General features: G+C 44.0%; 1 protein-coding gene across 1 annotated transcript; it reads left to right on the plus strand.

Moving 5' to 3' along the window:
• The first annotated feature begins 1,347 nt into the window (after positions 1 to 1,347).
• meox1 (mesenchyme homeobox 1) lies at positions 1,348 to 11,368 on the plus strand. The gene is made up of 3 exons (XM_069664432.1): positions 1,348 to 2,259; positions 6,356 to 6,528; positions 10,686 to 11,368. The coding sequence occupies exons 1-3, from the start codon at positions 1,761 to 1,763 to the stop codon at positions 10,806 to 10,808; spliced, it is 795 nt and encodes a 264-aa protein (XP_069520533.1). The 5' UTR covers positions 1,348 to 1,760; the 3' UTR covers positions 10,809 to 11,368.
• Positions 11,369 to 14,067: the final 2,699 nt, after the last annotated feature.

A 14,067-nucleotide genomic window follows, 5' to 3' on the forward strand; every position in this document is an offset into this window, starting at 1 on the left:
CCCTTCTGTCTTTCTCTATCCGACTTTCTCTTTCTACTTTTAATACGTCCACTCCCAATTTTGTAGGCTTTTACTTGAATCAGATTTTCTCTTGGTTCTTTTAATCTCTTGTTTTACTATTTTTTGGGAAGTGGATGCTATGATTTTATCTTTCTACCTCTCTGGCTTTTGCCCTTCTTCAATGATTTCATTGCAAAATGTATCCATTTTTCCTCCTCTTTTCTCAGTGGTTATAAAAACAAGTCACCAGTAGAGGTAGAAAACAAGTCCTCCTTCTTTAAGGTCCTCTTTTTTCTCTACTTCTTTCCTCTCTTTTATCTTTAAATCTTGCCTTCTCTTCTCTCTCCTCTCTGACCCCCCTACCCGCCCTGTCTGAGAGGTCAGGAGCAAAGTGAGGACACACGAGGAAGGCGAACCTCGGCTCAAAAATATGAGCAGTATGAAGAAAACTGCGTTTCTGTAAAATGTGGTTCAGTGGGTTTATTGGGTAACGGATACGCTGAAATTGAGTCCAATTTTTGGGTTTAGCCAAAAGGGTTTTAACGGTATTAGAGACATTTCTTCATGTGGAAGTGGCCTCTATCGTGAGCAGCCTGCAGGAACTGAGAATCTGTGTTATAATTTATTCTGTACGAAAGTCTCCAAGCTGAAAAACACACAAAAAAGCACAATCCATACGTCGCAGCGTTCACTAAGAGAAAATATTAACGAGTAATTTGAAATATGGCTCTGAAATTTTATATTGTGTTTCACTAAAGTGAGAAACCTCAAGAGGTGTGAGAGCCTGCACAGCCAAGATCAAATCCAGTCCTCCTATCACCTCAGAGCGAAAGAAAGTCCAGCCAGGTGGATTTGGGTGTGTAGCGTTAATGTGCGCGCACACACACACGCACACACACACAGAGTCATAAAAACAGAGCAAGAAAAAAGGAGTTTTCAGATCGGGGAGGACAGGCAGGGATCAGGGGTGCAGAGGGAAACGGTCGGGGTTAACTTTGCTCTAAAGGGTGTCAAAAAAGGAACTAAATTGGGTGTCAGAAAGCGCTAAGGAGCTGAAATGAGTCCACAGCTCTCATGTGGGTGGGTGCTGCCTTTATATTTTACAGACAATGTCCCTTTAAAAAGCCCCGCGTCTGGAAAGCCCATTAGATGTGCATATAAAATTTCCCCCGTGATTAATAGTTGATGAGGCAGGGTTGGTCGGAGGGTACTACCAACATGTGGCCGGCAGGGCTCCTCCTCTGCAATCTCACGTTACACTCCATAAACTTGCCACTCTTTCCCACCTATACGTTTAAGAAAAGGAGGAGGGCTCGCCTGTCAAGAATGCCTTAGAAGAGTTGTGAAAACAGCCAGCCCGAGGAGGGGAGTCATGCAGTTGTGGATGCCGCTCTCCCGCCGAGCCACAAGCCAGTCAGATCAGTCAGGGAGAAGAGAGGGTGTGTGAGAGGAGAGCGAGGCAGAGGGAAAGTGTGTGAGAGTGTGTGAAGGACCAGAGGCTCCGAAGGACGTCACGCACACACTCCCAGAGAGAGAGGGAAACACGCTGTCACAGGAAGGCGTCTATCCTCACGCGTTCTGGGCTGTGGAAGAGTCAACAGCCTGCAGTAAGACCATGATGAGCATTTAGGCAGCTGAGGTGGATTTTGTCTCTGATTTCTAGCCTGAACTTTCTTCCTTAAAGGGTTTTTTAACTCCTCCACAAGGAAAAGACTTGCAGTAAGACTCTAATCAAGATTCTCTGAGGTTTTTGCATCATCATGGATCAGCCAGCCAGCAGCTGCATGCGGAGCGCCCACCCCAGCAGCCCAATCTGGGGCTGCATGAGGAACCCTCACTCAGGGGTTCCTGGAGCCAATCTGCAGTCGCCCTACCAGCAGGCCCCTTTCTCCCTCCACCAGAAGCCTGAGTTCCTGGCCTACACAGACTTCACCAGCTCCTGCCTGGTGCCGACTGCGCCTCACGCGGCCTACCCACGGGATGACAGACTGTACCAAGACAGCCAGGGCTACCAGAGAGCCGACTGGCAGTTCAACCCCTGCGAGACGCGGGTGAGAGCGCCCGAGGCCTGCCCGCCTGTCGTGGCGCCCGTAGCAGTAGGTGGCGGCGCAGGTGGCGGCCCTGACCTGGAGAGTGTAGGGGGAGACAGGCTGCCAGGATCCGCGCCCGGGTGCCTCGAGGGGGAATACTCACCGCAGAGCGTGGCGTCGGCCGACTCGGACAAGAAGAGCTCCAGTAAGAGGAAGAGAGATGTCACAGGTGAGTCAGGGTGCAGCGGGATGGATGGGAGGCAGCTGGGGTGTGTTAGGGAAAGAAAAGCATCAGAGGAAGCTTAGAAAGGAAAACTTACAGTGATAAAACGCACATTTGGGAGTATGAAAAATGACAGGGACAATATGAGGCAGTGGAAATTTCTGGAACAGTTGGAGAGGAAACGCTGAAACTTTCCAGAGAAGCAGCAGAACTTTTGATCCGGCAAAGAGTCAAAATGAAAAATCAGGTGTGAATGAAATTCAAGAAAATGTCGAGCGTGTCAGAGTTGAGGGTTTCTCCCGTGCCCCGTATCACAGCTGGCAGCGACACAGATTCTCTCTATTTCCTCACCAAATCAGTCTCAGAGTGGCTCTGTAATCAGATCACCATGTGAAAGGCGAGTAGGTGACAGGACTTATGTGTTCGAGACACACACTTTAAGTAGCAGTTGCATCCTCGTATTGTTCCAGAGCTTTCAAAAGGCCCGAATGATTAACGGGACGTGAGCGTTTCATTGCGCTGCCGTATCCGTTGGAAATAGACTATTGTTTAATAACAGTGTGACCACAGTCAGGATGACATCAGGCCGCGGTGGGGAAAACAGTTTGAGGCATCACAGGTGCTCCTGACTGTTCTTACTGTTATGTGTGTAAGCATTTATGAATAAGTTAATTAATTGTATTACTTCGTGATCGAGTAAAAGCACTTGGAGGATTATCTTTTGAGTTTTTTCAGCTGCTCAACGAAAGAAAAGTGAGACAAAAGAATATTTATAGCTAAAGCTTTTTCCAACAATGGCGTCTTCTAAAAGGAGTTCATGCAACCGTATCAATCCTAAGAGTCATGTTGTGATCACTGAAATAGTGTCATTGTCTGCTTTGGGATTATACTGCAATTTATCACCCCTCTCAGGTTTCGCACTACTGCTAATAGGAAGCAAAAAGAAACCGATATCCATGACGACCTCGTTCCTAAAAGTCTCACACGTAACACAAGCTAAAGGAGGAGTAATGGACTAAAGGAAACATTTAAAACGTTTTATTAAGAATGAAAATAAAAAAACACATCTGGAGCGCTCACGTTTCATCAGCCTTTTAACTTTGTTTCCATCACAGCGCTGAGGATTTATGCGATGAAAACCGAAAAAGTTAGCATTAAAAAACGCACATTTGGACGTAGCAGAAAGTCATTGCATTTAAGGAAACTTTGTAAGAACGTTTTTAACATATTTTTAAATGAGATTTGGTCGTAGAGTTTTTACAAATGTTGACTTTAATCCACTTAAAGCCGCATCGTAAAGCAGCATTGTGGAAGTCGTTTAATGGTGCTCCATTATTGAAACACACAAACCATATTAGATTATAAAGAGCATGGATGAATATTAATAACAACTCCATGAGTAACGTCTGCAAAAGCCAAATTAACTGGGATTGTGGGGGCGTCCAGACTCCCCCCCTCCCTCCCTCTCTTACCTTATTGTAACCTCGCTCACTACACTGAAAACATGCCAGACCACGTCTGGTAAAATCGCTCTGCCTGTGAGCCCACTTTTTACATTCTTATCCATTGACATTTTCCTGTCGTTAAGCCGTAACACAATCTCCCACTGAGTGCATGCAACATGCCTGACCACTACATCAGTTCTTGGTTTTTAGAAAGGAGCCGCTCAGAGTCGTATTGACGAGCTGCTGGAGGAGCATATATTAGGAAAATGCCCTGCAGGCGTTCGAATCACAGACAGGCTGCTTTTGTCTCTGTGTGCTTATACAGAAAAATAACCCCTAAACCTTTACTCCTTGATATCCATCCAAAGTGTGACCAATAATTGTGTCTATAATACAGTGAAATATGCAGAAGGAATGATGATATAAACAGCCTTCGATTAGCAAATGAACAAGCAGCATTATAAAGTGTTTGATCCAGACCTGCTCCATGTGAAAGTGAGATAACACAGGTCAGTTTTATTGAGATAATAACAGCTCCCAACATGACTTATACAAAATATTATTATTTATATTTTGATATCAAAATGTCTAAAAATCCAGGACAAAGACAACACAAAATAGATCAAATAAAAAAATATATTTTTCACACATTTGACAACATTAAGAAGCAGAATATAAACCCTAACTTACAACTTATAGTATATTTATAACACATTATAAAGTTTATTCATGTATCTGTCACTATTATAACTCCTTTAAAGAGTTAATGCTTGCATAATAACACGCACACATGTAAGTAAATAAGCCTTTATTAACAGTTATAAACATGGTTTAAACTGTTAGTAATGTGCTCAAAACTTATGAAGACAATTGGGTATATATATGAATTATATTATAAGGCATACATTACCTCATTAGTAGGCACTTATATTTCCTCATATCAAGTGTTGCAGTGTGTTTAAAACCATTCTTGAGTTAATTATAGCTTACAGAAGTTGAATACAGAGGTTTGAATAAAGTGTTGCCAAAAAACATCCTGGTCCTGGCTCCTACTTTAAAACACACTTTAAATTGTGCGGTCAATCACAGGTGTAACTCTCACTCGTGGTTTCTCCTTTAAAGCAATCAGTCAGTCCTGACGAAGACAAACCACTTTTACACCATCCACCCAAAAATGCACCAAATGCTGTTTGTCTGTGGGACCCTGCTGTGCGCAGAAGCCTTCTCCCCTGCAAGTTTACGGTGTCAGGCTGTGCTGGATATTTATTGGGGGCCTGTTTAGTGAGCAGCAGTGTGTGTGCCCCGGCCCGCCAGGTGTTCAGTCTGAATAAACCTGCTGCTCCGCGCAGCTCCAGACCTGACGAGGCCACGGCACGCTCGGGGCAGCGCGTCATTAATGACGCTTCTACAACAATAAGACGTTTTTCTGCTCGACACACGGGTGCTGCAGCACACACACACACACACACACACACACACACTTACACACATGTCCCGGTCTGCCCAGTCACATCTGGCCCAGGTACTGCAGTTCGTTTCACCGCCTGGCTCGCTGCTCTGGCAAGCACCGAGCAAAACTTCTCACTCTGACAAATTAGAACCATTCTCTAAAGATTACATCAGCTGCTAGTGTTGCTACCAGTGCATAATTATTACCCCAAGCCTTTTCCTTTAATACGCAGGAGAGGCTCTGTGAGAGTTAAATCAACAAGCTTTAATTTATTTTTAAAAGGGAAGTTTAAAATTCTTCCAAAAATAAATACAAAGGCAGGAAAATCCATAAAACCTCCCAATAATCTGCACAACACTTGTCTCGTCATTCACCGATTTTATGTGCACTTTTCCTGGTCGACCCTCGACAACTGACCGTCACGTTCATAAAGATATCTCCGACGTTCTCCTGATGTATCTGCTGTCATGTAGGGATGAGTTAATGTGAATCTCCCCCTCGCTCCTCCGGAGGGAAACCTTCTGACACACACCCACGTAGCGCTCGGACCTGGACACATCCGCACCTTTGTTCTTTTGTTAGAGGCTTTAACGATGTTCCGCCGCATTCCTCTCCTAACTCAGTCCCTCTGTGGCCGGGCTGGTGGCCCCTGCCCTGCCAAGATATTCTCTCACACACACCATGAATGAAGGCTCACATGCACAAGTGTATTTGCACTTAAATGTGCAAATACAGACGCTAAATAAAATACATGCACAGTTAAAGAATGTGCATGCAAATGTAGCGCTGCAGGTGAACAGGACTCGTATTCTCAGGTCAGGGTGGTCTCTTTTTAAAGTGCTGGTTTTGGTGTTTACTATATGAGGGCCCCCCACTTAAGAGTCTTTGGAGTTGTGGTTTGTTGGTTGGAAAGGTCCTTGAGGTCTGTTTAATAGTCGACTAGAGGCTGGTCACAAAATGAGTGGAGAGCTAATTTGAATCAGGTTAGCTGTGAGTTAGTGAGAAGAAGTCTGTTGGTGAAGCCGAGGAATTGTGCAGAAAGAAAAGAGGACAAAATGTGTTTTTATCTCTAAAACATTAAATTTCTCCATTTTTTAAACAGAAAATATGCAAAATATCTGCACGCCTTCCCCGCAAAGATTGGGTCCATTTCTCAGCAAACAGCAGGGAAGCATACACGCTCCTCAAACTTTCCGTTTCCTTCCAGATATCCAGGAGTCCAGTTTTAAGGTGGACTCCAGCTGCAAAGCCCGGAAAGAGCGCACCGCGTTCACCAAGGAGCAGCTGAGAGAGCTGGAAGCAGAGTTCACCCACCACAACTACCTGACCAGACTCCGCCGCTACGAGATCGCCGTCAACCTGGACCTCACAGAGAGACAGGTACACCACGATCCCCCCTCGAATGTGATCCCCAAATGTGGCCGGAAAGATATTAGTATCACCCCATACTGACCACTTCTACTCATCATTTAAATATCTTAAATGTTAAAGAATTAGGATTGTTTTTTATTAATATTTCTGCAGAAGGATCAACCACCCCAAAAAATCACCCAAATATCCAAAGTGTAAAGTTTTTTCTTTCAAATACTTTAAGATATGAAAACAGTTTGTTTTGAATATTAGATTTATTTAGTTTTTAGCAGCAAATCCATCAAAAATGTTACACAAATTAAAACATTAAATCAAAACACAAACATAATAACTCAAACAGCTTCATTTCTTGCTGCATTAAGCAGAAAAACATCCTAATAAAATAAATTCAAGCAGATCAGTGGGCAGTAGACGTCTCTCACTGCGTCACAACCCTACACATCGTTGCATTAAGTCTATAACGAATAGATTTTCCATGGTGTTTGTCATCGTGTGGTTGCTGCAGCACGACATGCCGATCGGGCGGCAGCTCCAGACTGGATTAAATCGGGCGAACATGTGTCGATGCTGCAGGATCAAACCTCAGTCTGCCCGTCACAGTGTCCCCGCTCCTCCTAATGAGGCCGCGGTGCCACAGTTGACCACACATACTGCCGTCTGCTCCCTAATCTGTTCACCAGACCTGCCTGAACACACACACACACGCACACACATGCACATGCACAGACAGACCCCGCTCACGCAGCCAGGTTCCATCTTCACTCAGAGCTCCCGCTGCAACCCGTGGACTTTTTCCGACTCATCCTACAAGCCCTGGCGTTCTGCCGTCCTTTCAATCAGTCACAATGAGGAGAAAGACTCTGGGAAGAATCTGCTCCCACGTGCTGCAGCCTCGTCGTCCCAGAGTGCAGGCGGGGATTCTTGTAGAGGTCACTCAGAGCTGCCTTTGTCTGAGATTCACAGAGAAATGGAGCCTTGAGCTGCTATATGCATCTTTAAATTTCAACTTAGGTTAACACTTTGCACAATCGTCGTTATCGAGGATTTCACCTTGTCGAACAAGAAGATACAAAAACCTGGAGCTTGTAGTCATTGCTTTTAAGAGCACCAGGTTTAATCGGGCTGTATTAGCTTAAAAGATAAGGCTGTAGATTTTGTTTCTGTATTTTATGAACAAATTCTTTCAAAAGACCAAAACAAGGAAACAATCCAACATCCTGTTAACAAGCTGCGCATCCAGAACCTGACTGCTGCACTGGGTTTCATGAACATTAGCACCATTGTTAGTTTGATTCAGCCCTTTTTAAACCGTCCTGCTGCTGTGAATACTCACTATAGAGTCCCAAATGGGGATTCATCCACAGCTGTAACAGTCCCCAACAAATACACAATTTACTGTGTATAAGTACCATTACCTAAACACAAGATAGACAATAACACGGACAGGGTTGGAAGATGCTGACAGGCAAACAAACATTGTTTGTTTCGGTGATTTTGAAGGATTCGTCCTTTTAGAACAAGAAGAACACGCTCAACTATAAACATCAAATTCATTCTTAGTTAGAATCTCCAAGATCTCAGTTTCGTTCTCTTTGGCGGCACCTGTGGTGATAAACTGTAATTGCAGGAGCACACTTCCCAGATATCCAGACAGTGCTGCATGTGTGACGTCCACGGTTGGCTCTGGTTGTAACTCTTGATTTTCCTGGCTGACGGTCGCTTTCCTTTTCAGACTGTTTGCTTCATCTGAGCGTCGAGTTTGTTTCTTTTTCTTTGGATTTTCACTTCTTGTTGAAGTTGTATCTGTAGTCATCCATCTTTTCTTTGTTTGTTCAGCCATAGTAGATTACTGTTTACTCGCAACACTTGCAGAGAGCGGAAAAGCAGCCGCTTAGCTCCGCCTACCCTCTCTGGCAGACCAACCACTGCTGGCTGATGGAAAACGCGTCACTAACTGGGCGCTGCTTGGGATTTTTCCCTCATTCAGCAATAGATAATGACCTAACAGACATTTATTTACATGAAAATCTTCCAGATTATTACTTTAATCAAACAAAAATCAGGTCACTTCATGCTCCACATTCAGAATGGCTTTAGTATTAAGTTATTGGTTTCTTTGGCAGGGACACAGCACGTTAGCAAGAATGCTATTTTACATATGACAGGAAGTAAAAACAGAACAATTACAAATGTATAAAAGACAAAAGTCTGACACAAGCATCAGAATTGATTCGACCTTCAGCCGTGCGTCAATGATTTATGTAATGAATGCATCGTATTTATTTGTACTGGCCGTTCTCACAAATTAACTCCCTCTGTTGTTTTGCAGCCAAATTTTCCCGTAATCATCTCGAGTCTCAGGAAGTGTCAGTTTCTGCTGCTATTCTTGGCCTGACAGTTAAAGCATGATATCATTCTCATTGCACTGACACAGATGAGCACCATCCACACTGCGAGTACATCCTGCGTAGGCCGACATCCTGACGGTTGACTCTTTTGACCTGCTGTCTATACGATACTCTCTGCCTGCACTGGCTGACAGTTCAGAGCCAGAACTGAACACTTTCCACTGACTATTCATGCTCACTGCAAGGCCAGCGCAAGCTGAGCCAGTTTATATACTTCCACTGGAGATCTGTGGAGGATTATTTGTCTGTTTTTCTGCTGACCGTGTCGTAAAGTTTGCTAATAAAGTGCCAAACAGAGAGAAAAGACATTTATCATGTTACATGTTCAGATTGGGTGGAAGGAACATTCTGCACTCGACCCACTGGGAGTGTTATCGAGTGGTGGGACTTGTTTTTTTAACTTTTTTTGCAGAGAGCTTCATGTGTCGTGTTTACAGATATAAACAAGAAAAGCTGCGACTAATTATTATTTTATTTCATTGATAAATCTGACATTTCTTTTCATTTGATTGCTTAATGGTTTGATCTATAAAACATCACAAATGGCTGTCTTCAAATAGCTTGTTTTGTCCGACCAACCGTCCCAAACCCAAAAAATGTTCACTTTATTATAATTTATTATCAATATTTTTATTTGGGAGGCCACAACCAGTAGACTTTAGGCATTGTTGGTAAAATAAAATTAATTATTAAGAGAGTATCAAAATAAGGAGAAAAATCATAATCACAGTTATTTACACGTTAAAGGGCCCGTGTCCATAAACAGAGCGCTTCTCAGCGGTGCTAACTGTTGCTAGGTTACGAAAGTTGTCTGACAGCACTTCAGCTTCTCTTCGTGACTGTTAAGTCTGTTTTAAGTCGCTCTGTTTGCATCATATTTTCTTTTATTCAAGGAAGTTTAACAAAGAAAACATAACATCAGCAGCAGCTCTACACCTGGAAATGTTACCGTCGAAACAACGAAAGGTTTAGCTTCTCCTCCGCCACTGTTGACAACGTTGATATAAGAAGGCCCTTCTTGATTTTGATTGGTCGGTGAGGGAGAAGCGACAGCTGATGACGAGGGTGTTTTTGCACTGAAAACGATGAACTGCTTTGTCTAGAGAACAGGCGCTGCCAGCACAAAAAATAGTGCCGTTCCTGCCACAGGAACTAACTCTTTCTGCCTGGCTTGAGTTAAACTAAACATGTTATAGCCTAGCTAAAAGATGCTGCAATAACCAGATATCCTTTTAGGACGCTAAAATTTGGTGCGCCGGCAAGATACTGTCGTCCTCCATGAGAGAATATACAACTGGATGTGACGTCGTCCCTCATTCAAGGAGAAAACAAGGCGGGAGCTAAACTTTTTACCGTCCTGCCATTTGGTCAAAGTGTTTGTTTTTCTTGTGCCGTCCTTTGGTTGAATGCATGTGAATGGAGGTAAAAGAGTGTCGCTTTAAAGCAGAAGCATGTGCTGGATTTATAACAGAAGACAAAACAGGCCATCAGTGTCAATAAAATGTAACAATAATCGTTTTAAAAACAAAAAGATTAAAGGCCATACTCTTTATTAACAGATTAATCTTTTGGTCCAATAATCAGTTCATTGACGACATGAATCTTAAAATATTTTAAAGGCCCACTTTAGCCCCACTTTACCTCTACATTTCTTTCTATATATGCTGATGATTATGTGTAATTCCTTTAGAATATCAGGATCAGACTCTTAATATTTCTTCCTAATTTAATGTGACACTTTCTTTTTCTCCACAACAGGTGAAGGTGTGGTTTCAGAACAGGAGGATGAAGTGGAAGCGCGTGAAGGGAGGACAGTCGTCTTCTCCCAACGACCTGGAAAATGACGACATAGACTCGGCAGCCTCGCCCAGCTCTGACTGAACAGAGCGTGGCCGGCGTAACGAAAGGGAGACGCGGACGACCCTGTGACACAAAGAGAGACTGGGGTCAACTGGACGCCGACGCAGCACAAAGCAGGAATCAAACAACTCTAGAGACTTTTATTTCCCAGGAAGAAATCACTGAGCATCTCCTTTGCTGTTGTAAATATCTGATTTATGTCCACATGAACTGAGCTTATACACCTCTGATAAATACTCTGATAAGAATGATACTTATGGTCATTGTAGATCAGTGACGGAGTCCAGACAGCAGCTTTAAGGCCGCTGATGATATCAAACTGTGATGTGATTGTGTTTGAGTTCATCCCTTCGTAATCTCGGCCTTTGACGCTCGACTACAACCACCTGGGAAAACTCAGACTGCACACGTTTTGCCAAACCATAAGTGCCTCCGAATCAGATGTTTTTTTCTCTTTTTCCTAGAATATAGTTGTTTTTTTTCTGTCAATCATTTTTTTTCTATACTTTTTATACATTTTGAATGTTATGGATAAAATACAGATGTTGCCTGTTTCTGCAAAGAGAATAAATCATCTGCAAAATGGGAAAAATATCTTGATAATTTCTTCCAAACGCAACGATCGAGTCGGGATCGGAGAGCAGGTTGGCTGATGGTTTTATCACGTATAGATCTTTAGGTCAGACTCGACAACTAAATGATAAGTGAGGAGAGGCTTCTAATTGCTTTTGATGTTGGAAACTGGCATCAAAAGTAATAAATCGTGTGTGTGTGTGTGTGTGTTTGTGTGTGTTTGTGTGTGTGTGCGTGCGTGCGTACAGCTCCGGAAAAAATTAGGAGACCTTTGCAAAAATCTGTTTTTCTCTGCTTCTTCTATTCACAGGTTTGTGTTCCAAAAGATGTTTTTACAGAGCTCGAATGATGCAAAGAAAAAATGTTGAAACAACAGAATATTAATCCTTAACTCAGGAAGAGTTCACAGATCAGAATCTGGTGGAATAACCTGGTTTTTAATCACAGCTGCATCTCTGCATGCTCTCCTGCAGTCTGTCACAGAGCTGCTGGGTGACGTTAGGCCGCTTTGTTCGATGGCTTGTGATTGTCCATCTTCCTCTTGATCACATTCAGGAGGTTTAAATGAGGTTTAGATCTGGATTGGGGCCGCCCATGACATGTAAAGAGAGAGACACTGATTTAAGGAACATTTGGAGTGCGCTCTTACTTTTCTCCCAAGCTGTATGTGTGCACGAGGCATGCAAACATATTTGATGGTTTGCCCATTTCAGATTTTGTTTTGAGTGGTTAAATCAGAAGTATTGTTGTGATCGTTCATGGCTCTTTCTGTGGTTGAAAAACAACCAACCAATCAGAGATTTGTAGATGTGCCAGAAATTTCCTCCACAGGAGAGTGAAGACCAAAATAGATCAGTCAAGACACCTAAAACACAACCAGTCATCGTGTCTACGCAAAGTGTAAACAGACCCATACCTACATGATAAATGGACTGTAAATATATAGCGCTTTTCTAGTCTTTGCGACCACTCAAAGCTGATTTAACACCACATGTCACATTCACCCATTCACATACTGATGGCAGAGGCTGCTACGTAAAGTGCCCAACTGTCAACCAGTTATCGGGAGCAATTTGGGGTTCTGTGTCTCGCCCAGGGACACTTCGGCGTGTAGCCTGAGGGAGCAGGGGATCGAACCTCCGACCCTCTGATCATAAGACGACCGACTCTACCACTGAGCCACAGCCGCCCCTACAGCAGTCAATCCTGGTCCGACGACATGCTTTGGTACCGCTAAGTGAAAGCAGCAAACTTGCTTCTTCTGCAACTGTAAAGGCTCTGTAACACAAGACATACAGCTATCCCATCATGCACTTCTGCTGTCCTTGTTCTTAAACCAAACAGCTGTGTCTCAACACAAGCTTTACCAACAGGAGCTGTGTTTGAGCATGTCTGCTTTTTGCAGATGAAATCATCTTTATTGTTGATGTGCACCACGTTACACAACAAGATGTCTTTGTGCAGCTGATTCCTCTGCATTAAGTTGTACCGTACGTGATGCAGGAGTTTTCTCCCTTGAAGTTATTATAAACCAGCATGCTGAGTCATTCTTTAAGCAACTTTATGAGATGTTTACAGCTTCTTCTGCTGCCCCCAAATGGCAAAATCAATCAATTCTGCTTCATGATAACTCCCCTGTCACATCGATCACTTCTGCAATGACTTAAAATGAAGCTTTAAAATCCAGTGGCGATTCTGTCTGGTGGCTTTTATGTCATGTCAGTCGCGTGCCTGCGCCTCCTGGGCATCAGACACGCGCTCCCAGCTCACACACTTGAGTGAAATCTTCCTGTCTGGAGGTCACAGCGATAAAATCTTATCAGGAGGGATCACGCGGCTTTAATGTGTAATCTGGGTGTTCTGCGAGAGCCCTGAGCTCCACATGAAACCCTTCCGATGATGGCATAATTATCTTCATTAATATCTCACGGGGAGGTCGGATATCCCCGAAGTCAGATCGGAATCAGCCCTCATCTACGCCCACCTAGATCCTGTCTTTAGCTCCATAATCCTTAAGGATGTTTTCATAACGTGGAGTGGTCTCCTGCAGACCCGACGTAGATCGCCCTGATTGCTCTGAAGTGACCTGACAGGCACTGACAGACACATAAGTAGACCTGAGTGTGGGTTTGAATGGGAACATTCACTGTCATTCCAGTCTGCTCACAAAGGGCCATTAACCTGACAAGGTGGAGTCAGCCTCCAACAGCTTAAATATTTGGCCCCTGCTCTCTATTTTCAACGGAAGCATCTGGATGGGGCCAATTTGATCTCAACCTGAGTGGAACCTCGACAAACCCACGCACGGGGCCCCCAGGAGCAGAGGAGGAAAAAAAAAAGACTTGCTGGCTTGGCTGACCACTTGCGTATGATGGAAAAGGGAAATAATAGGTGGGTATGGGTGAAAAGACGGCTTCTCAAGTACAGGATGTTGTTGTAGCAGGTAGCCAGTCATCCAATTTCCTGCTTCCCAAAGAAAACAAGAGCCCGAGCAGAGGAGTCCCCCGACTTACAATGGTGGGCCTATGCTCAGACTCCGGCCAACCAAACAAAGCCTTCAGAGGTTACTGCCCTTTCTGCTGGTCTGCGGGGACCGGAGCTGGCGGGAGGGCGGGATGGTTGTCCCACACACACACGCACACACACACACAGGCAGAGCCGGGGTCAAGTGTTACTGTACGTCTGACCTCCGCGGGCCCCCGCTGCA

Source organism: Semicossyphus pulcher, unplaced genomic scaffold (assembly GCF_022749685.1).
Source record: "Semicossyphus pulcher isolate SPU_LCO1_2020_fin unplaced genomic scaffold, fSemPul1.0.p SCAF_16, whole genome shotgun sequence".
Classification (NCBI taxonomy): domain Eukaryota; kingdom Metazoa; phylum Chordata; class Actinopteri; order Labriformes; family Labridae; genus Semicossyphus; species Semicossyphus pulcher.

Excerpts from the sequence above, each read along its gene's own strand:
- meox1 (XM_069664432.1), top strand. The coding sequence starts at position 1,761 with ATGGATCAGCCAGCCAGCAGCTGCATGCGGAGCGCCCACCCCAGCAGC. Across the intron at positions 2,260-6,355 it reads GAGGAAGAGAGATGTCACAG|ATATCCAGGAGTCCAGTTTT; the intron begins GTGAGTCAGGGT and ends GTTTCCTTCCAG. Across the intron at positions 6,529-10,685 it reads TGGACCTCACAGAGAGACAG|GTGAAGGTGTGGTTTCAGAA; the intron begins GTACACCACGAT and ends TCTCCACAACAG.